This window comes from Corvus brachyrhynchos, unplaced genomic scaffold, assembly GCF_000691975.1.
Source record: "Corvus brachyrhynchos isolate BGI_N302 unplaced genomic scaffold, ASM69197v1 scaffold103, whole genome shotgun sequence".
NCBI classification, from domain to species: domain Eukaryota; kingdom Metazoa; phylum Chordata; class Aves; order Passeriformes; family Corvidae; genus Corvus; species Corvus brachyrhynchos.
The window spans coordinates 4,597,486-4,621,681 of NW_008237436.1; the positions used below are offsets into that span (position 1 = coordinate 4,597,486).

The window sequence follows — 24,196 nt, forward strand, 5'->3', positions numbered from 1 at the left end:
CCAGGTCCCGACCCGCTCTGTTCCCCTGTGTACCACCCCCCAGCCCCTTGCTTCCCGGTCCCGACCCTCTCTGTTCCCCAGCGTCCCGGTCCCGAGCCGTTCTCTGTCCCTGCTCCCCCCGGCCCGGAGCCGGAGCGCGTTCCGCGAGAGTGCCCGGAGATGGAGGGCTGTGCGGAGTCTGCTCGGGTCGCGGTGCGGCGGGCTGGGAGCGCCGGTGGCGGCCGCGCGAATCCCCGTGGGGGCAGTCCCGGTTAAGTGGGACACGGGGGGAACACTCTCCGACTCACGCTGCGGTGGGATGGACTCTGCCAACTGCTCCAGGGCAGCTCTCCTTTAGTCAGAGGTCAGGTGGAGAAAGCCTCTGGCTCAAAGCAGGAGTTAGTTAACAAGTTAGAAGCAGCCAGGCACAGACGGGTAGGGTGTAGTCTGGCTTGAGCTCTGAATTGCGATCATTCTGTTTTACCGTTTGGATAAGCCATTGTGAAAAGTCCTGGATTTGAGCCAAGGCTTTAAGATGGATAAAAGTCTTCCTGTAGTTTTTTTACTGCAAACTGAAAGAATGACACTTTGACGGAAAGACTTTGGTGTTTTATTTGTAGTAGTAGTAAATGAATCCGTGACAGTTCTTAGTCGTTTTCGTTGTCAGGACCGGGTTAATTAGCCTGTTGTTCTTTCCAGGTCGGTGGTTTCATTTGGATCCAAAAACAGAGCTATTGGTGTTGCAGCTAAAAACCAGGTAGGTCATTTCCTGCTGCAAACTGTTGAAGTACCAGTGGGTGTAAAGAGAGTTGGCTAGGTATAGTTGAAGCTGAACAGCTTCAGTTTCTTGTTGAGCCTTTTATTTTAGAAATGCTGCACTATGCTGCCATGCTTTCTTCAGAGAAATGTAGGATGTTTTTGCTAGAATGCTACTGCTCTCTCTTTCATAAATGTAATATTTTCCAGCTGAATGTGTCCCTTTTCTGACAAGTTAAGGTCATTAGGTTTCTTTTCCTAATGATTTTATATAGGATTTTCCTTGTACTTGAAGGAAAACATTTCAAATGCTGTATATCGTTTTTTTAAATTAGATGTAAGAGGAGAGGTTTGGCTCAGGTTCTTAAAGCTATTTAGGGTACCTTACTACCTTTGGATTTGCTGTAAATTAAATACCTCTGGTTTTGAAGGTGCAAGTCCTTATTTTGGATTTTTTTTTTTTTTGATTGAGGTGCTCTGAAAGATTGAATGTTTTCTTTGTTAAAGTAGTATTTTCAGTTTAGAAGGAGAACTTAATTCCAACAAGTCTCAGAATATCGAAATGTAATGGTTAAATAAATCCTTAGGTATTGTACATTGTTACATAACTGCTGCCGGGAGATCAAGCATGCAGCCTCCACTGGCCTGTGCATCTCTCTCATGTAGTAAAAGGACTGCAGAGGGTTTCCATGGAGAGAGCACTAAAGGAGACTTTATTCCACTGTAATAGCTCTCCTCTTAATTTTGAATAGCCGAGGCAGTATGAATCGTTTACATGTTCACAAGCACATTCAGTTACAGGTTAACATTTGCAGTAACGAAGTAAATACATATGTTTGTGTTTTTTCCTTAAATTTCGTCTTAGCATTGCCGAGTTGACTGCTGACATTGTTGCAAGTCAGAAACTAGTATGATTCATTAGTGTGCAAAAATGAGTTGTTACTCAAAATGGCAAATGATCTGAATCCTATGTACTCTCGAGCATGTTTCAGTATTGTTAGATTGTTCCAGTAAATGCTGGAAAGCATGAAGTAAGCTGAAAGTGGATTCTTAGATTGCATTTACAAATGTGCATTTGCAGTGATGAACACCTGTGACTTTAGTTACTTTCAAACTGACCTGTATGATGTGACTGTATTGAGTCTTTCATGCCTGGCTCTCCTAGCAGTTGAAGCTAAGTATTTTTGCCAGGAGAAGAGAATGTGATACTTAAAATGATAAAAGATGACAGATCATTTATTTCTCTAGTTGTAAGTGGTCCAGTTTGGCTGATGACCTGAGATGTGAATTGTGTTTCTTTTGTAAATGTGGAAGTTTCCTGACATGGACAACTGAGAGTTACTTTTTTGGTGTCCTCGGTTGTAGTAGCTACTTAAATCAAAGAGTACAATGATCCTTTTCATTAAAAAAAAAAGCAAGCAAACAAAAAAGTCACACAAAATGATAAGAAAAAGGTTTTGACTGGTGACTTCTGCAATGGGATTGTGTGAGAGAGCTCAAATTACTCAAAGGTGCTCTCTTTAACATTTGAGAAATTGCTGCTGGAGCAAATTTACTGAGAATTTCTGTTACCTTTAGGTAAGTGTGCTAGCACTGGAGATGAGAACAGTATGTTAGTTAACAGACCATAATTCTCAGCTTTCTTAATTGTGACTAAGCAGGAAGATATTAAAACATGCTACAGACCTAATGGCATACAATTACTCTAAAAATATCTTAAGATTGTTCTCTTAGAAAAGGCTTTGAGGTTAATGCTAAATTAGGCTATAAAAGCTTCGAGTGTTTGCGCTTCTCTGCCCACTACATGGTAATAATTTCTGCTGCTACATTCTTCAGCTGTACAGCTGTGAAATACGTAACATTCAAGTACTCTGAAGTTGTGGCTATACAAATAAATGAAACCATGCTGGGAAACAATCTTGGATACAGGAACCTAACTACTCGATCACATTAAAGTACTGAAATAGTTCCTGGCATGATTTTTGGCCTGTGCTAACTTGTGCTCGTACTATTAATTGCTGAGCACTTTTTGGTGATTAGAATAAACCAAGGATGATTCTCACTAGGGAGTCCAAGTGTGACATCTTTCCACAGACACAGCTGTCTGAAAGTTACTGTTTGTTAGTGGGAGTATGGCCTCCTTTTTTGTCGGAGAGCTTTTCTGCAGGAGACCTGTCCTAGTTGAGTAGTTTTCTAATACAAGATGTAGCTCAAATTCTTCCATTTTGTGGTGGAAAATTTTATATGCAACAAGGAATTGATGCTTTTCTTTGAGGGTAGTGAATGTTAGAAATCTTTCTTGATATGCTCAGCATTTGAGTTGCTATCATGCAGTCTGTTGGTGCCTGCCTAAATCTATCCTGTAGATAATAACACACTTTTATAATTTCTCTCTAATAAAATAGGATTAATTCTACTCTGAGATACTTGCATTGTCTCTTAGGCTGCTCTAGTTGTCTGGTTTCTGTTGTGCTTTGCATTTCTGATAATGAAGGCTTCTCTACGTCACTGGTTTGCACTGGGGAGCTTGCAGTGTAGTTTAGCATACACTTCAAGGTGATGTTGTTATCAAAAAAAGTTCCAAGTTGTCTGTGCACTGTATTCTTCTTTGGTCTAGTGCAAGAATTTGAGTTGCTGCTAGATGAATGTGAACAAGGAAATGAAGTGGTTTCAAAGTAGCTCAGGGAGGAAAAAGTAAGTCTTGAAATGTATGGGGACACTTAAGCTTGACCCTTAGTAACTAGGAGAGCATTTGTTTGCGCTTAATGTAATGATGTTTAAAGTGGAGGTGGTGTGGCTTGGGTTGGAGGGCCAGTTTACAGAGAAACCAGCTTCACATGTAGTTGCAATCTTTAATCATTTCAATTTGGTCTAAGTTCTGTCACTCAGTTGTAAGGTGAGTGGCTCTGGCTGCCAGCACAATCAGCGGCAGAGTGCTCCAGTGCAGTGCACGGGGGGCTTTCCTAAACTGCGGGAATGTCACGGGGAGACAAGAGCTGCTACTGCAGTGGCAGTGGCTCCTGGCTGGGTGGGGTGAGGAGCAACAACAGTGGTTTCCCCCACATATAAAATAAGCCCTTAGGGAGCGCTGGTGACCAGGGTGTGGCACAGCAGTTTGCAGGAAGGGTGCTGAGGCAGTGCCAGCCCGACCAGGGAGCAGTGGTGTCCACCTGGCAGAAAGCCACGGCCCCGCTCAGCTCTGCAGTCGGCACGGCTGGCACAGCTGCCCAGACAGCTCTGCCGGGAACACGCTGCCAGTGCGGGGTGGCAGCTGTGAACACAGCTGTGGGAGTGTGCCCGAGTAGAGGAGCTCTTCCACTTAGTGACAGAGCTCTGGGGGCAGGTGAGCAGGTTGAGAACTATCACGGAGTGTGAGAGAGAGAGATGATACAGTGGGATTACACCCTGCCTTCCCTGGGATGCACCTGGGAGGCAGGCAGGACACATGATACAGAGGATTCCTTCCTCTTCTCTCCACCTGCTGGAACACAGTGACTTGGAGGGATAGGGAGCAATGGTGACAAGTTCCTGGCCAACACAGCAGGCACATCTCCTCTGTGACTACCCCACTTCCCCAAGTGTCCTGGCATAAGGGGTACAAGGCTCTGCAAGTAGAACTGAGTAATAGTGAGGATGGTGGTTCATCTTGCATGGGGCTGTCACCAAGATTAAGTTGGCCTATGTCAAAACTGCTTCCATGAAGAAAAAAAGACAGGTCACTGCCATAGGAGACTCCCTTTGGAAGGGAGCAGAAGGCTCAATATGCTGGCTGGAACCACTTCTTGGGGAAGTCTGCTGCCTCTCGGAGGTCTAAGTTCCTACCCTGGTATGGCTCTCAGATAATTATCCATTATTGGTTTCTCAGGTTGGCAGTGATGAGGTTGCACCAGGTAGTCCAAGGGCAATCAGGAGAGATTTCAGGGCCTTGGAATGACTGCTTAATGGATCAGGAGCACAAATAATACTATCATGTGTTCTCTATCCTTCCAGTTGCAGGAAATGAGGGAGGAAACAGAAAGAGCCAGCAGAGCAATACTTGCCTCTGAGCCTGGTGCCACTGGCAGAATTTGGGGACTTTGATCATGGGTCAGTTTACATGACAGCAGGACTGCTAGCAACAGGCAGGGTACACCTGTCTCAGTGGGGGGAAAAGGATCTTTGCACAGGAGCTAGCAGGGGTCACTGAGAGCTTTAAACTAGATTTTGGAGGGGGAAAGGGATACAACCAAGTTTGCTAGAGATAAGCCTGGGGGGTACAACAGCAGTATTTGAGAGAGTGTTCTAGTGAGGTCCTTCTCTCTGCTGCCTCAGTGGAGATGGGATGGAGATCCATGTGGCAGCAGTGACACAAAGGTTATTATTGATGTTAACCATGGGAGCTCCTGAGAATGGTCACGTAGAAACTGGGGCTTCTCCCCGCAAGAAAGTGGCAGGATGAATAGCCCAACCGAAGTGCATGTACATCAGTGCCTGCAACATGGGCAATAAAGAGGAGAAGCTGGACACCACTGCACAGCAGTAAAACTGACACAGTTGCCATTGTGGAGATGTGGTGGGATGGCTGGCGCAACTGGGGTGTACTCCTAACTGGTAAAAGACTGGCTGGATAGTCAGGCCCAGAGAGTGATAGTGAATGTAGTTAAATCCAGGTGGCAGCCCCTTACCAGTGGTGTTCCCCAAGGCTCAGTACTGGGGGCCAGCCCTATGTGATATTTTAATCAATGACCTGGAAAAGGGGATCGAGTGTGCCTTCAGTCAGTTTGGAGGTGATGCCAGGCTGAGCAGGAGTGCTGATCTGCTGGAGGGTAGGATGGCTCTACAGAAGGATCTGGACAGGTTGGATTGAAGGGTTGAGGCCCATTGTATGAGGTTCAACAAGTTCTGGGTCCTGCCCTTGAGTCACAACAACCTCACGTACAAGCTGGGGGCAGAGTAGCTGGGAAGCTTCCTGGTGGAAAAAGACCTGGGAGTGCTGTTTGACAGTGGCTGAACACGATCCACAGTGTGCCCAGGTGGCCAAGAAGGCCAGTGGCATCCTGGCCTGTATCAGCAATAGTGCGGCCAGCAGGACCAGGGCAGGGATTGTCCCCTTGCACTCAGCACTGGTGAGGCCACACCTCCAATCCTGTGTTCAGTTTTGGGCCCCTCACTACAAGGACATTGGGGTGCTGGAGTGTGTCCATTGAAGGGCAGGATCTGGACTGCCTGCCCTATGAAGAGCAGCTGAAGGAGCTAGGATTTTTTAGCCTGGAGAAGTGGAAGCTCAAGGGTGCCCTTATCACTATCTACAATACCTGAAAGGAGCACAAGTTTTACCAGGGGAGGTTTAGATTGGCTATTAGGAAAAAAATTTTTCACCAAAAGATTTGTAAACATTTGAACAGGCTGCCCAGAGAAGTGGTGGAGTCACTCTCCTGGGAGATATTTAAAAGGTGTGTGGATGTGGCTTTTGGGAACATTGGTGGACTTGGCTGTGTTAGGTAAATAGCTGGACTCTATCTGAAAGGTGTTTTCCAACTTAAATGATTCTATGATTCTAAATTAGTTGACTAAAGTAGTAGGCTCTGTTGGTCATGTTATTGTTCACCCAGTTCTGTCAAGGTTTCAGAGATACTTTTATAATCCTTAATAAGTAATGCTCTAACTTATTAATGAGCTGATAAAAAGTACCAGGCAGTAATTACCAGCGTTAAAAGAAAGAGCTATGACAAGGGAGTTAGCAGTTGTCTGAAAATTTGACCTGTGCTTGGGGACATACAGAACAGCACTGAACATTGCGGGCTGATTAAGAGTGGTTTTCTAACTATCCTGTATTTCTTTACAGCAAATAACTCATGCCCACAACACTGTATCTAACTTCAAGAGGTTCCATGGCCGTGCATTTAATGATCCTTTTGTTCAGAAGGAAAAAGAAAAGTTGAGCTATGATTTAGTTCCCATGAAGAATGGTGGAGTTGGAGTAAAGGTAAATCTGCAGTATATCTTTCTGGGTTGTATAGCTAAATCTGAAGTCTTGCATTTCAGCACCTAGTCATGAAAATATGGGTTTCTTTTAACTACCCTAAAGGTGGGTCGTTTTAATCTTTCTGTTAAAGAAGAGCTTGTCTATGAATAGACAGCTTCATCTTTAAATAGTGGATGTTAACTATTAAATTAAGGTTCATTTACGAATAATAAAAAGTTTCCCTGTTGGTAAATTGCATATCCAGCTCAAACACACCAGCAGAAAAACTGCTAAGATAATTACAAGGTCATATGGTTTTACTTCAAAGTATGACTTTCTGTCACTTTTGTGTGGAATGCATTGCAGCAGGTGGTTACAAATGCTTTAGAAAATAGTCAGAACTCTTCTTTAGGATAATTGCCATAAATGACGGGCAAGTGTGTCTTTAGTGGCCTGCCTGAAGTAAGTTACTTGTGAAGAGGTGTTCAAAACCAGCTCCTACCACACTGCAGGTTTGGCTGTTGCTTACATCAAGGACTTCACTGCTACAATGTCAGCTTTTCCTAGAATAGGTACAGTTAATAACATTGTCCATTTACAGAAATATATACAGTTCTGATAATGAAGTCTTGCTGGCATAACAGGGTAGCTTCACTAATGAAGACCTTAGCTTGAACTGGTCCCTCAAAACTTCACTGTAGATCAGTCCTAAGTAGTGAATAAATCACAGAATTAGCTACATTAGAAAGAATATTGACTGGAAAGGTAGTCAAGCTTTACAAAAGAAGAGGTTATTTTTCTTTTGCTGTTTGTGACTTGTGAGGTTAACAGATAAATTCAGACGGAAATTTTTGGTTTCCTTTAATCAGTGTGTGTAGGAGTCTAGTGTTGGGAGTTCACTACTATGTGGTATTTTTCCTATTTTTCTTAGACTGCTTGGAGAATGAATTAGTATTTATTTCTAGTTAACTGTGGTTCAAAAGCTTTAATAATTGATTCAGTAACATTCAGTAAGACTGGGAGGTTCAGGGAACAACTTTTCTATTAAAACCAAAATGCTTAATTTTCCCCCAAATTGTACTGAGTGAATAAAAGACAAGCGCTACTTTCAAGTATCAGTTGTAACATGTTATTTCACTTCATCATTGTCATGTATTCTATTGCACAATAAAAATGGTGATTCAGGAACAATTTTTGGTAAGAGAGCAATAAATAAACTTTTTGCTGAGCTTTATCTTGAGCTCTTGGTTGTTTTATGTGCACAGGTGAACTGTTGTTGAACAGTTCTTCCTTTCAGAGACTCCTCACATATTTGACCAGAAGGATAAAAATGCCAAGGGAAAATAGACAGCAAGTAGATCTGGACGTTTTTTGCATTTGGCAGCAGTTTGAAAATTGATGGCTATTTTTACTTAATGGTGTGCCACATTTTAAACTTGTGTCACTTTTGGCCCTTTCCTAGCCATTTCCTTAATCTATGGAGTTGATACAGTTCTTGCTGTTTTAAGACCGTGAGAATGGAATTATTGCTTCCATAAACACTCAATTGGGAAATTAAATTGTAAAGTGAAGTTCTATAATGAAATAATGAAGCATGTCATAATTCATAGAGATTAGCCAGCAGTGTATCAAAAAACATTAAATGTGTGTAATTTTTCCTCCAATTGAACTGATGGAATTATTTCACCTATTCTATCCAGGTCATGTACATGGATGAGGAGCACATCTTCAGTGTGGAACAGATTTCAGCTATGCTGTTGACTAAATTAAAGGAGACTGCAGAGAGTAACCTGAAAAAACCAGTAACAGACTGTGTTATTTCTGTAAGTAACTGTAGTGCACAGGAGCATTGTCTTTTAACTTCAGCTATCAAGGGCATTTTGTTTCTATTCATGCAGGGTGGAAAAGAACTCTGCTAAGCACTTACAAAGGGATTAATCCTAACTAGCTTTAGAGCTTTTGTCTTAAAGAAATCCCAGGGCTACTTCCATATTCCAGACCCTGACTAACTTTGTACTAATTATTCATTAAAGTAAATACATATGTTTGTGTTTTTTCTTGAATTTTAAACAATTTGGTAACAACTTTGATAAACAATTTCCTTTGTTTATCAAAATTTGCTGTCTGGCAGCTGAAAATTTTAGTTTGTCCTGTTTATGTTCATTCTTTCAGCAACTTTGTTTTGCTTTTTTCAGTGTTATGACTGTACAGAAAATGACCTCAGATCAAGAGCAGTCATTCCATTGCAAAGCCCTGAGTATAAAATAACACCTGCCTCTCTGTTCTCAATGACTCTGAACAAGTCTGTCTCATGTTGCATCTAGGCATATTTAGCTCTTGTTATTATTAGAAATGTTGATTCTCCAGTTGATACCTGGAAAGCTAGTTCTTCATGTGTCCCTGGGGACATCAGAAGGCACTGTCCAACATCAGTGCTAGACATGTGCAGAAAATTTTCCACAGCGTATTCCTTCAGAATTTCTTAGCACTTTTTGCCCAAAGTAATTTCTGCCAAAATAGATTCTCTTCATTTGTTATCCCTTATTTCTTTGCATCTCTCATAACTGTAGTATTGCTGTACATTTTTAGTTCCCTCTTTACTTTCTTGGACAGGAGTACACCTGCTAGTTCTGATTAGGGTATTCCATGTCACTGTCTTCATAATACCCAGTTTCACATTTTGGGCCAGCACTCAATGTTATTAGCATTTGTATACAAATAACTCATTTGTTTCTTTCTTGCTAGTGTGTGCTCATGTAAACTAGCTGATGCACATTTAATTCTATCTCTGATTGAATAAATATTTGAAGTGTCAATTCAGTATGGTAGCTGCATTTTAGAGGCTTGCAGTAAGCATCTTCTTCAAAGAGGAGGAATAGATACAATTTTTAAATTAATACTTTTAAATAGTATAATGTCTCATTTTCTGGAAGTAACTTTGTATTCTCACCTACTTTCTTCAGGTTCCATCATTTTTCACAGATGCTGAAAGGAGGTCCCTTCTAGATGCAGCTCAGATTGTTGGCCTAAATTGCCTTAGATTAATGAATGACATGACAGCAGGTAAGTAGGATAAAATAGCAGTTCCTGAAAATGACAGGTGGGGTAGAGGGTGCATTTAATTACACTAAGAAAAAGGGCTGACTTGAAAAGGCAAACATGAGACATGAATATTTGAAAAACTTTCTGCTCTTTTCTTGATTTAATGTCTTCTGTGTGAAGGGGTAGATGAGATCAAGCTCCAGTGATAATTATCTCCCTGAGAACTTATTTAGGAGTCACTGCATGTGCCTGGACTACTTGTTCATTTAGTGTACTGCCCAGATGTACAGCTGCAGGATTTAGGCACCCTTAAAGGAAGTTCCTTGATTAAACATCAACACCTCATAGCTTCCAAGGCTTTTTCAGTATAGTCAGGGTTTTAAACACACACATGGCTCTGCTCACCATTTCTACAACTCTCAGACAGAACCTTCCTGCCTGGGAGATACTCATTGGAAATACAAAATTGGATTTGGGTTTTGTTGTTAAGATGTTCTATGCCTTTGATTACTTTGCAAGGCAAAAAACCAAAAAAACCAAAAAAACCCAAACAACCCAAAAAAACCCCGAACAAATGCTTAGGGAGCATATACATGACTAAGGGAGTATGTTCTGCTTCTGAGATCTTATAGCTTATATTAATGGAATAAAGCTTCCATGAAGGTAATATACCTTGCGTAGGTGTATGTCTGGATTTGTCTTGATGCTTTTGATCTTAGAGCTTAATGTTCACAGGGATGTAATGGTATGCCATTGGAAACCATAGACTGTGCAGATAATACCTGACACTTCTTTTGCAGTGGCTCTGAATTATGGAATTTATAAACAAGACCTTCCAGCTCCTGAAGAGAAGCCACGGATAGTTGTATTTGTTGATATGGGGCATTCTGCATTTCAAGTGTCAGCCTGTGCATTCAACAAGAGTAAACTGAAGGTAGTAAGATTAAATGGGAATAAAAGGGTTTATAAGCGATTAGAATCCAGTAGCCTGCCAATCTGCCTTGTTTTTTAAATTCTGAAATAATGTATAGAAAGTGGCAATAAGTCAAAAGTTGAAGGTTTTCACCAGTGTCTTTCACTTCATTAGAATTGTTTCAAACAGGCTGTACATTTCTTGCAATACACAAATGTAAGATATATATAATACAAGTGCTGTAATTCAGTTTGTTTAATCTAAATGAATGTGTGTATGGATCAAAATTTTGAATATTTAGGATTGTCACTTAGTTACTTAGTCTTATTTCCTCCTTAAAAGTGAAGAGCAATTTTTGGTTGGTGTGGTTGTGCATTGGAAGATAGACTGACGTGTCCCCAACGTTTTATTGAGGCAAGGGCTTGCTGATATTGGAAGACTGCTATTGCCTTTGATTTTGAGTGTAAGACTTAATAATTGTTCTTTCAAACCAGGTACTTGGCACAGCATTTGACCCTTTCCTCGGTGGGAGAAGCTTTGATGGGAAGCTGGTAGATTACTTTTGTGCAGAAATAAAATCAAAATACAAACTAGATCCGAAAACCAAAGTTCGGGCTCTTCTTCGTCTGTATCAGGAGTGTGAGAAACTGAAGAAACTAATGAGTTCAAATAGCACAGACATTCCCCTAAATATTGAGTGTTTCATGAATGATACTGATGTATCTGGAAAAATGAACAGGTGAGTTCTGTTCAAGACAGGCATTTGCTTTGATGGCCATATTTTTTAAACATATTTTGAAACAAGTTTTTCTGTGTATGAAAGAAACTTAATGTGCCAAAGTTAAGTGTAAGTGCTGAATAGCTGTGGCATTTTTGTAATGCTAGAATAGCTAAGGCTGTGAAATGTAATGTTCAGCTACTTGAGTAATGTTTCAGTGCAATTAAGCATGCATAAGAAGCTTAGATTCTTTTTGTAGAATGATACATTCTTAAAACCATGGATTGATGCATGCAAACCAGAGGGCTGGCTGCATATTTAGGCTTTCTGCATATTTTAGGTAACCTAAATCCCATACTGCTCTTGAGACAGCAACAATTGAAGCTTTGTTTCTTTTTTTCTGTTTTTACTGTACTGTGGATATTGGTAGGGAAATGGGGGGCAGAAACAGTGCTTATGGGAGATGACATGATTATGGTCCAAGTGTAAATGAAGTCTCTGTCTGTCTCTTGCACACTGCTAAGAGTGACGGGTTCTTTTTCTTCCAGTATTTAGGCAACAGCTTTTCATTATAAAGGAAGTGTCAGTGCTTTCTGATTTCTTATCTGTAACCTCTGCTGAGAGGCAAATATATAGCAGCTGCCCAAACAAAACCTTTATCTTATTTAACTACGTTGATAGTGGCCTAGGAAAATCTGTAAGCAGCTGTTTGTGTACTGCCTTGTCTAAGGTTGTCTCTTTGCCCTACTCACAGGAGTTTAGCTTTAAGTCTCTTTGCAGTGTAGTTAACAAACCTGGTCAGCATTGGTTTGGAAACAAATACCAGGCACGATTCTGGTGGGACAGGCATTCTTTAGTTAATTCCATTTTTTTCTTAGGTCACAATTTGAAGAATTGTGTGCTGACCTGCTGCAAAGGATAGAGATGCCTCTGCTTTCATTAATGGAACAAACACAACTGAAAGTGGAAGATGTAAATGCTGTAGAGATTGTGGGAGGAGCAACCCGTATTCCTGGTGTCAGAGAGAGGATTGCTAAATTCTTTGGAATTCTTTGGCAAGGATGTCAGTACAACACTGAATGCAGATGAAGCCATAGCTAGGGGCTGTGCTCTGCAGGTATAGTACTAGCAACACTTGATGAAATTAAGATATATTTCGTGGTAGCACTTCCATGAAGAATTAGTCAAGCAGTTATGAAAAATTGTAGAAGTGGTGCATTTTAAAGTACTCAAGGGAACATACATGTTCACTAGGTCTTTTTATGGGACTGTGATGTTTAAAAAAGTCCAGAGCAGTCCTCTCTGTTGCAGTACTTTATCGATGATGCTGGGTGTATTCTGTAAGCAGTCCACTCTCTTCTTCAGAAGAACATGATCTAGGGTTCTTTAATGCCAAAAATTTAAGTTGTTGTCAAGCTGAAAGATATTTTTACTCAACAAGGTATGAGGAGTATCTATGGAGAGCCCAAACTCCTGCAAGTTTCAATTTTCTGGTATCCAACTTGCCATCAATGTGAAACAGGCTTTATTCTGTCTCCCTCCCATTTTTACTGTTTCCAACTAGTGAACTGTATTTTACAAGCAAACCTCTCATTCTGTGTTCTTCTTTTTCTCCTTTAACTTCATGCCTTATTTCACCCTTTTCTTTGACTTGTTTCTTTATCTCACTAACAGCTTCCCATCGCCAGCAATCAGTTGTGTTCAGGGAAAGAAGCAGGACCCTTTAGATAAACACCACTTCTTTTAGGACTAAGCAGTGCCATATTTCCATTCTTTACAGTCCTGGTATTTGCTTAGAGAGTTACCTTTGTTCACAAGCTACAAAAGGCCTGCTAACACAGCACATAAACACTTGTGTATGAGATTACTGTTCTCTTATGATACTGCATTGAAATTAAGCATTGAAATAGTTCTGCTTAATAAAGTCAACACAGTTTTCTTGTTCAAGGATTTTTTGTTGTCTTGGCTAGTGGAGTAGAAGAATGAACCAACTTTAATGCAAGTTTTTTTGTTGTTGGTTTTTTGTTGTTTTGTTTTTTTCTTTTTAGTGTGCCATTCTTTCTCCAGCTTTTAAAGTGAGAGAATTCTCTGTGACAGATGCTACACCTTTTCCAATATCTTTGCTGTGGAACACAGAAGCAGAGGACACTGAAGGGTAGGTAGCTCAGACTACGGTTCTATGAAGCTTTTGACCTTCATAATTCAAGGGCAATGTTCTTGCTTGCATTTAAATCAGGATCTTGGCATTCTGATGTAGAAAACTCATAGGCCATGTACCAGAGGTGGTTGACAGGGGAGATTGTAAAGACATGTTGAAATTTTAACTGTAATTCCTCATATGTATAAATACAAAGATTTTTAAAAAGTAAGTAAATGAGCTACCAACCAGTATCTTGTCCTGCATTGCCTTTATCTGTTTGTCAGAATTAGGAATATAAAATTAACTAGATCGATTGCTGGGTCCTGATTCCACTTTGCTTTTTGGCTTTTCTTTTTTTTGTTCAAGGTATTCCCAATACCTGTCTTGAGATTCTTGGTTTAGTATTAATGTTATGTATTGTGTAAATATTGTGGGCTTATATGGGTGCTATTTATCTGCCAGAAGCAAGAATTTAACACCTAGCAAAAATTTAACATTTGTACGGGTAATTTCTTGTAGTTTCAGTGTCTTACGACTGACATCTGTTACTAACTGTGCCATGCCTGTGGGAAATGCAATTGCTGTCTAAGATGTAAGGAGCTCCAAGTTCAACTTTTGGAAAAATCATAGTTCTAGAGGGACCTGTTCATACCTTTTTTTCATGTTCTTTGTAGTGCAGCCTTTTTTCTTCTTGTCTGTTTTCCATGGAGGTGCAGGGCCTAGTTGTTCTCTCTCTTGTGAAAGCAGCCTGTGGGTTCACATTCTGGGTAAAGTTCTCACTTTCTCACATCTAGGTTATTGGATGAGATCTTCCACAGTTAGAAGACAAAACTTAGTTGGAAATTAGAATCAGGCTGGCATAATAGCGGACAAGCCTTAGAACACGAAGTAAAGCTGGTTGTCTTTCTGTCGTGTCGAGGAATGAATAATAATCTGGTGTCAGGGTTCTCAACTGAGCCATGGAACATAAATGAGCAAGGAATTAACAGGGCTATAATTATCCCTTTGAGACTGAGGAAGGGTGCAAATTATGATTCAAAATACACAAGGACAATTTCTCATTACACTAGAGAACAGTAAATCCTTTTCCTTTTGCTGTACAGTAGTGAAGTATCTTTATTGGAATTGTTCAGAAGGGTAAATGTGTCAAAACATGATGTTTCTCTGAAGAGTTCTAACCCTGTATCAAAACCTTCCAGCTCAAACACACTGCTAAAAGTGATATTTTCCCCTTAATTACAGAGTTCATGAGGTCTTCAGCAGAAATCATGCAGCACCTTTCTCTAAAGTACTTACATTCTATAGGAAAGGCCCATTTGAGCTAGAAGCTTTTTATTCTGATCCTAATGGAGTCCCATATCCTGAGTCAAAAATTGGTAAGTAATTGTCCTGGAAATGGTGGTGTCTCCAATAGAATGATCTGAGAACAAACAGTAACTGTATTGTGGTGCAGTATAGTTATGATGTATGTATTCAGATTTTTGTGTCTGAAGGGCTCAGAATTTTCCCATTCCAGAGGTAGTTGAACTGGTATTTTTTATTTTTCTTGCTTATAAAGTTGCTTTGGCTAAATGAGGAGAAACAAACGATTGCCCACAACTAAAATGTGGTAACTTAAAGATAACTTTGTAACTTTTTTAATCTTCTTTTCTGCTTATCACTAAAGCAAGCTAGGAATAATTGAAACATATCTCCTCATATTAAAAAAAAAAGCATGTCTTGAATAACTAGTTATTGTTCTTACCTGTACCTTCTGGGATTGACATAATGCTGAATAACTTTTAATCATGGATATAGTATATATATATAGTGGCAGCTACAAGACTAGAGTATTGATTTGTCTATGTAACATTTCTAAGCAGCTCTTTTATAGTTTTTGACAAATGGCAGCACTTGACATTGTCGATACTTACCAAGAGCTTACAACATGGTTAGTTAGAAAAAGATGGTAATGGTAAAGACAGGCCAGTTAAATAATTGTTCTTGAGTTCTGGACATGCAATTAAGTGTTGTATGTTTGCATTCCATGTATTTTGAAAAACTAGGGACTTACTACAAGTGCAAGTAGTGATAGTACAAGGGGAAATAGCTTTAAAAACTGCAAGAGAATAGATTTAGATTAGATGTTAGGAACAAATTCTTTACTGTGGGGGTGGTGAGGCACTGGAACAGATTTTGCAAAGAAGTTGTGGGTGCCCCATCCTTGGAGGTATTCAAGGCTAAGTTGGATGAGGCCCTGAGCAACCTGGTCTAATGAAAGGTGTTCCTGCCCACAGCAGGGGATTTGGAACTCAGTCTTTAAGGGTGCTTCCATCCCAGGCCATTCTATGATTCAATGACAGTATTTTGTAGTTACAGAAACATCAGACTTCCTTTTGTGGTTAGCTCTTACCATAAAGACTGATGGTGGGGTTTGTGAGTGTTCAATTTATATGTCTTTAACAAACAAGAAGCTGTTAACAGTTAAAACTTAACAGTTCTGAAAACTGGTAAGAACAAACTGAAAATCAGACTTGTTTCAACTCAGTTGCCAATTAATTCTTTGCTCAGAACAGAATTATTGGTATGACTAATGGGTGAATTAATAGTTCTGATGAGACTGGCAAAAGGGAGAGCAGGTCACATAACTCCAGTATTACTGTACTTACAAGACAAAGGATTACGTTCCTTAGCCTATAAAATAGGCAGCTAAAAGCTTGTACACTTGTGGTTTAGATCTGCTGCTGAGGGAATGGTGTGTGCAAATGTGTGTATTTGGCCTGTGAAATCGGGGAACTTGTACTTTGCAGCTAAGTGAGCATTGTAGTCTCCAGGTCACTCTTACGGTAATCTGTGCATAAGGAAAAAAGTCTGCTGTTAATGTCAAGGACATCTGATTCTTCATTTACTGTTGAACTAATTGTCTGTCTATTAGTTTCACAATGCTTGTTTCAAGTATTACAGTAGTTACAGAACAATTAGATTCTGCCCTAGAATAAAAGGTAATGGCAGACTTGCATGGATGTTAGAAGCTGTAAGGAAAGCCTCTAGAAATATTGTTTCTGTTGAGCAGTAACTTTTATTAGAAAGGCGCCACTTAACATTGGCGTTAGGCTAAGCCTTTCAGCCCACTAGTAACACAGATAGCACCAATTTTGTATTTACTCTGTATTAGTGGTGTCAGGAGAACCTACTATTTGATTCATAAGATGAAGTTGGCTGAAAAGCAGTGTACTTTGGTTTTGTTGGGGTTTTTTTTCTGGTAGAACTGATTTAATTTGGGGGACCATGAGATTAGCACAGAGGCTTCATCAAATATTTAGAAAACAATTTGTCTATGAAAAAGGGAGATGTTTTCCTGGCTCTGTAATATTACCTACTTAATTCCACTGTGTGAGTTTTGATTCTTTTGGTTTTAGGTAGGTATGTTATCCAGAATGTGGCAGCCCAGAAAGATGGAGAGAAGTCTAAAGTCAAAGTGAAAGTCCGTGTCAATACTCATGGCATTTTCAGTGTGTCCACTGCATCTATGGTAGAACCAGTTAAAAGTGAAGAGTGTGAAGATGTCAGTGTTGAGACTGAAGTGGAATCTCAGGACCAGAGGCCTATTGAAAACTTAAGTGATGTAAGTTGACTTTTCTTGTGTGTGAATTTTCTTACTGATGAAAGTATGTTCTGCTGTTACGTGCTGTGGAAGAAAAATACCTTCACCTAAGGAAGCAAAAGGAGATTAATTTTAATATGTGTGTAGCTGCCAGGAAATGTCTTTACCAAGAACAGGAGAGACGATTTGTGCTATCTTGAAAGTGTGTGGATTTCAAAATCAGTTACTGTGCAAAGTGCCAAATAGCAGCAGGTGTGGGTTGTTTGAGGGTGGGATTGCTTACAGCTGCCATAGTTATCCAACTGTTCCAAACAGGAAAACTTGATTTGGATTGTTAGTCATCCATGTGCTTTGTGTTGGAAGGATTTGTATGTAATCCTTTGTATTAGTAAAGTTTTTTGAAACTTTTTGTGAAAGAGAAAGCTGAATTGTTTTCTACAGCATCGAAGGAGAGGGGAACACTGGGGAATAACGCACATTGTTATAGTCTACTTGATGTTTTAATAGTTTTTTGAGGGGGAAGAGGCTGAAAAGTTATGACTCAATAAATTAAAAGCCCCTTTTTGAAAGAGGAAGTGGTAATGTGCACACATGCACACAAGTATTGTGCAGCAAGCCTGGCACTGGTAACATTTTCATGAAGTCCTTCTGAACTTGCTCCCAGTCTGTATCTCCATAGCTGAAGCGTATGTGTTTCTGCGTGTGCACAGAATGCTTTGTAGGGCACTTTGTACTGTATGTGCGTCAGAAGTGAAGTGCCCTATACCTAAATGCAAGTGCACATGCCTTCTACATCCTTTGTGCCTGGGCTTTCATTTCAGAAAAATATCCAGCAAGAGAACAGTGAGGCTGGAACACAGTCCCAGGTACAAACTGATGGTCAGCAAACGTCACAGTCTCCCCCTTCATCAGAACCTCCCTCTGAAGAAAACAAAATCCCAGATGTCAAGAAAGTGAGTGACCCTTTAACTCTGTTGAAAATGTTATGCTATATAATGGTGGCTTTTAAAATGGTAACATATTTCAGGAGAAGTAAGGAACTTGGTGTTGGAACCTTTTTCATTTTCACATCTTTACTATTGTGAAAAATAATGTCTAAATCTTGTGATGGCTTTTGTAGAGAGTTGGCAAAAGGATTCCTGCAAGAAGTTGTTCTCTACCACTTCCCTCACTTCTTGCAGGGCTGTACACCTAGTTTATTTGGGTTGCAGACATTTCAATGTGAACAGCAGTTAGAGGCCAAGCTTATTAGGCCTGCTGAGGGAAGTTTGGATCAGGAATTCATAAACCTAAGAGGAAATAATCGATGTGAAACATTTGCCTGCATGTTATTGCTAGTGGTTTGGTTCTTTCATCTGTATGAGATGAAAAATACTTCGGGTTAAAATCTTAATCACTGTCAGCATCATTAGTGAACTGCTACGTTAGATGGACACTTCTGGAAAATCTGCAAACACACCATATATCTGTGAAATGTCCTTGCTGTAGCTCAGAGACTAGGATAGGAGGTGGAATCCCCAAAAGGAAAGTGCCTCATGAGTATATTTTGAAGATTCTAAAAGAACATGGAACAACCTTTGTGTGTTCTTTCTCTGAATGTATCTTTCATCACAGTGATACTTCATCAGAAAGAAGTCAGGAAAATTATCTTATTTTTCTTCTTTCTAACTCAGACAAATGAGAAGAAAGGTGATCAGCCCCCAGAAGCTAAAAAACCCAAGATAAAAGTGAAGAATGTGGAACTACCCATTGAAGCTAACTTGGTTTGGCAGTTAGGAAAAGATCTCCTCAATATGTATATTGAAACAGAGGTGAGTTAGTGTGGTTTAGACTTTCTTGTGTGCAGTTATTAACTATTTACGTGCTTTTCAAGGCAACCTCTGTTCTTGTACTGTCACACTGGAGTGTGGGCTTAATTAACAGTGAGCTAATATACTGTCTGCCTTCTAACACGTGATTGACAAATGCTTATCAGAAAGATTGATGTGTCCTTTATAGCAATTAGTATCAGAGCACTGATCTGTGGAATGACATCACAGATTTGTTTAAGCTGTTGCAATCCAGAGAAGTGCAACCTGTTTCTTCAGATGAGCCTACTGTATAATAATGAGAATTTCAGCAGTTAGGTGAAGCAAGGCCTCTGGGAGATTTTACAGGAGCTGTGCTTTGCAGAATGCTGTTTGAACCATCAGTATTTCTTAATTAAAGTGTTTTCTGTGGTATACAGGGAAAGATGATTATGCAAGATAAACTGGAGAAAGAAAGAAATGATGCAAAGAATGCAGTGGAGGAATACGTATATGAGTTCAGGGATAAGTTGTCTGGACCATATGAAAAGTTTGTTTGTGAAAAGGTAGGTTATGGTTTCAGGAACTTCTGTGAAAATACTGATACCAAATATCTGTGTTGTATACCTTGATCACGTGTTCTCAAAGCCACCCTGGACATAGCTGCAAAATCAGAACTTCATTTGAAGGATGGCAGCCCCTAACCCAGAACTAGGTTTAGACTTTTCAGATACATATCCCCGAAAAGAAGTTCTGTCACAAATGGAGTAAAGTTTTGTTTCCAGTTAAAGCTGGTGACTGGAAGGGCAAGCTGTGTTGCTTTATGCATAATCAAAACCATGAATTAGAGCTGCACCCCAAGCATTGGCCTAATTGAGGACAAAAGGCTATAAATGCTACCTATGCTGTAGATGTGTGTTTCTCAGTCCAGAAGCAGGCATGGTTTAAGTAACTTAATTAGGCAAAAGCTGCAGTAGAAATTAAATTTTTATATAGGAGGCTAATGATTATAATATGTGTATTTACCACTGTCCTGTTACTTCAAGACAAACCTAGTCGATTGGTGTGTATTTTGATGTTCGATGTGTTGAATTATATTGACACACAGGATCTGCAGGGATTCTCTGCCCTTCTAGCAGAGACAGAAGGCTGGCTGTATGAAGAGGGTGAGGATGAAGCAAAGCAGGTGTATGTAGAAAAATTAGAGGATTTAAAGGTAGGTCTGTCAATATGCCCAAAAAGCAAAATTTCCAAACTACTGTGCTAAACAACATTAATGAATCACATAACCATATAGAAATTGCTTTTTCTAGAAATTAGGTACTCCAATTGAAATGCGCTATCAAGAAGCAGAGGAACGACCAAGGCTGTTACAAGAATTGGGACACAGGCTCCAGTACTATGCTACAATAGCTGGGGAATTCAGGAATAAAGTAAGTGCCCTTTTTTTTAACCACAGTGTTTCAGTGAGCTCATTGGCTGGAGGGGCTTCAAATTCACTTTCAGATGAGCTGCAATCTACTGCTATGTAGGTCACAAATTTAACACCACAAATGTTTCCCAGAACTCAAAAAATCTCACACAGTGTGTCGTATCTTCAGTTGCTTGATAATTTTGGATGTTTTCAGGCTAAAGAGGACATTCTTATAAAGAGTTTAGGCTTGTGGTCTGATTCTTGACCTTTTTAGAACTGATCTGACTCTTTTTTAGAAATGTGCTCCTCTTCCAGTTCTTTCAGGGACAAGAATTATTGTATGGTGAGAAGCATTAGTGTAAAACCTACTTGTAGATAAAGTAAAAACGCAATTTTATTATATGTGTGTGTTTGGGGCTTGTTTTTTCTGTGGTTTTTTTTTTTTTTTTTTGATGTGTGTGTGTTGGTGGTTTTGCTTGGTTTTTTTAATTGGTATTTGTAGATTACTTTTTTGAGAAGCATTCCTGTCTGAAAATTTGTTCCTTGGGTTTCAACTTAAAGAATTTTAATAGGACAGCTCACAACACTCAAACTAATCCAGTCTGAGACTTGAGTCAGAAACAATTATGTCCTCACAGCTACAGATTACAAAACTATTAAGTGAAGTCATTAGTAGTGTTATACTTAAAATGACTAGCATCATTGAAAATAGTATATTTAAAACTTGGTTGTATTTAAGTATTCTAAATATGGATTCATCAGTTGTGTTGCTGGGCAGGTTCTTCTCCTGATATCAGTTAATTGTGTAACTGTAGCATTGTAGGGAATGCTAAAGTTGAAAACTCTGATCCTTTCTCTGTACATCAGAATCTCACTGTTCAATCTACATTGGGCCTGGGTAGCCCCTCCAGAATGGGAGGGAATATTTTTTATCAGCCTTGTTAAGAATATTAAATTTTAATGCATGACCTTTTTGTGAAGCTTCTATGCCTTCTGTGAACCAGATTTCTTGTTTATTTTAGCAAAGGAAGCTTTATATTGGCATCTGTATTTCCTGTTGTCTCTTGCTGTAATGGATCTCCCTTGTGGCTAACTTCTATTTAGTTTGACCATTGGAAAAGATTTACAAGTTATAAATAATTGAGATAGTCTTGCTGGCATGACTTGATGACATTATTAACACTTGACATTATTAACTAATACAAAATGCTTGTGTTTGGACAGGATGAGAAATACATCCATATTGATGAGATGGAAATGATGAAAGTAGAGAAGTGTGTTAGTGAAGTGGTAGAGTGGATGAATAATGCTGTGAGTGCACAGGCTAAGAAGAGCTTAGATCAGGATCCAGCTGTGCATTCAAGTGAAATTAAGGCAAAGCTACAGGTAAGTATCATAAGAAACTACCTTTGAAGTTGGTGCTAAAAGTAGACTGGTAGCTATGTCCTTTGTCTCCCCCAGTTTCATCTTGCTGCTCTAGTGTTCTTGAAAGGTAGACAGTATGGAGAGAAGGAGATTCAGCAGAAAGCAGAGGAGCTCTAGTATACTAGAGTATACTATACTAGTATACTATATACTAGTATACTATACTAGCTCCACTAGTTCTGTGGAGCTCATTATTTTTTCTTTAGTCACCTTAAAAACTCAGGCTGTTTTTCAGTGTTTTACTGAGAGACAAAATAGTATTGAAAAAACCAGTGTGAAATCCAAAATACTTAGTTGAACTTTGCCCCCAGAACATCAGAAAGTATACCAATTAATTTATTTCAGGGTACAGTAAGTACTTGCCAGTTTGGAGTCAGGGGAACAAATGCAGAAGCCAATTTCAAGCAGTCTTTTGGACACGGGGCTTTTTGTGCTAGGGAAGCTGGTGACTCCTTAATGTATATTTTGCCCACATCTTTTCCATTTCTTTTAGGAGTTAAACAATGTCTGTGAGCCTGTTGTGACACAACCAAAACCAAAAGTTGACTCTCCTAAGGAGGAAAACCCATTAAGTGAACAGAGTGATTATAAAACTGAAGACATGGGAGAAGATGACAAGAATTCTGAAATGCCTCAACAAAATGGCGAATGTCATCCAAGTGATCAAAACACCATTAACATGGACCCAGACTAAGCCACTGCACTTGCAGCAAATTATTTCATCCCATGACAGAAGATGTTTTGGCTGTCATATGTGATAGGGGTGGGAACGCATTGTTTTGGAAGCTATTTATATTTTTTTTCTTAAGACTTGTCTGGGATATGTTATGTTGTGGGAGGAAGAATAGTAATAGTGTTGGTCATGACTATCCTAAAAGGAAAATTGCCTTGGTAACTTTCAGATTCCTGTGGAATTGTGAGTTCATACTAAGCTTCTGTGCAGTATTTAACCATTTGCATCACTAAAGATGAAAAGAAGCCCTTGCTTTGAAATGTACTGCTCCTTCAAAAGGTTGTAATCGAAACACTCGTAGGCATTTGTAGATGCCAAGGTAGTTTTCTTTTGTCTGGACATCTAATTGGGTATGTCAGAAAAAGCCAGTGTCTGTCCCCTTCATAAGGACTTTCCAGAAGAAATCCTCTGTCCTAAGGTTTTTGATTGTTGCAGTCCAAAGTACTTATCAGGTAATGAGATGGTGAAATGTGTTAGTAGCATGCAGAAACGCTTACGTTTCATCTCTTGCTAAACAATACATTTTTCATGTGGGGTACATAAAATGAAGGAAATGCTAATTCTGTTAGTGTTATTGTGAAGCTTTTTAATGAGCTTTGAAATAAAGTTCATTTTACCGGTATCTGCTGACCTCTTGAGTTTAACTGTTTTCAGTGCTTCTGCTCTAAGTGTTGCCCTCCTCACAGTTTGGCAGGCCATTGCTTTGTGTTCCTGCACAGGAGAGTCACAAACACGCTTAAAACTCTCATACTTTGCACAGAAACAGTTGTGCAGTGAGATGGATGTAACTCAGCCCCTTAGTGAGTTATGCCTCTTTCTTTTCTTTGGCCCAAGGGTTGTACACACCTGAAAGAGCCTGGAAACTTCACAAATGTTAGGGCATAGGACAGTGATTGTAACACAGAACCCTATAGCTTAGAAATGATAATCCACAGTTCAGAGTAAGGTGTTAAAACCTGGTTGAATACTTGGGCCAGGGTCTGCTTTTTGTTATAGACTAAACTGAAATAATGAGGTTTTTCGGCCCATTTGAGTGGCTCTGGTTAGACCTTGGTAAAGTTTTTAAAAACTAAGATTTCCTCTCAAGTAAATCTCTGTAGTCTATTGGAGAAGATTTTTTTTATGTACTTGGTGCAGGGGAGGAGGCTCTGTGTTAAACATCAAATTACACTAGGAAATATTAGGCACCTGAAATGCTGTGGGAAGAATTTTTCTTGGGAGCATATTCTCAGGGGTGTTAACTCTGCTGATGCATGGAAGCACAGATCCCATGTATAAGCATGGGGCACTAGATGCTTAAAGATCAGCGTCACTAAATGCAAAAGTGTTTTGGTTTGGTTTTTTTAGTAAGGTTTTTTTGTGGCTACACAGCAGTATTTTGTCTGGAACAACAAAACCTAAAGGAGAGAAGAGAAATTTGTGCCTCTGGAGGTACTGAAGAGAGAGTACAGATGAGAGGACTGGTGCTTTCTAGGGCTAGCTAATCCTGTCCAAGGCAAGTCTTTTTCTTCTAGTTGGTGTTTTTATCATCACCCTTCTGTGGGTCTTCTCACAGCCAGGGGCAGGAGCTCCACTACAGTTGTGCGCAGCTTCCCACAGTAGTGCCCAATTTTCTGCATTGACTGTATTGACTGTATATAACCCATTTGATAACTGGGTTATCAAAATGCAGATCGCTGTTACTGGCTGCTTTGAGCTCCCTGTTCTTCACTTCTGCTGATCCATTAGACAGTGGTGTACAGTTAATCAAAATATTCCTGCT

At 39.8% G+C, this 24,196-nt stretch overlaps 1 protein-coding gene across 1 annotated transcript; it reads left to right on the top strand.

The window, feature by feature from the left end:
* The first annotated feature begins 159 nt into the window (after nt 1-159).
* Nucleotides 160-23,056, top strand: HSPH1 (heat shock protein family H (Hsp110) member 1). The gene is given in 19 exon segments (XM_008631447.2): nt 160-192; nt 662-736; nt 6,560-6,700; nt 8,380-8,502; nt 9,643-9,742; nt 10,522-10,655; nt 11,129-11,373; nt 12,231-12,387; nt 12,389-12,469; nt 13,401-13,507; nt 14,735-14,868; nt 16,891-17,096; nt 17,897-18,028; nt 18,749-18,886; nt 19,303-19,428; nt 19,971-20,078; nt 20,176-20,295; nt 21,501-21,662; nt 22,195-23,056. Coding segments are annotated over 19 exon segments (2,523 nt in total). The 3' UTR covers nt 22,396-23,056.
* The last annotated feature ends 1,140 nt before the right edge of the window (nt 23,057-24,196 follow it).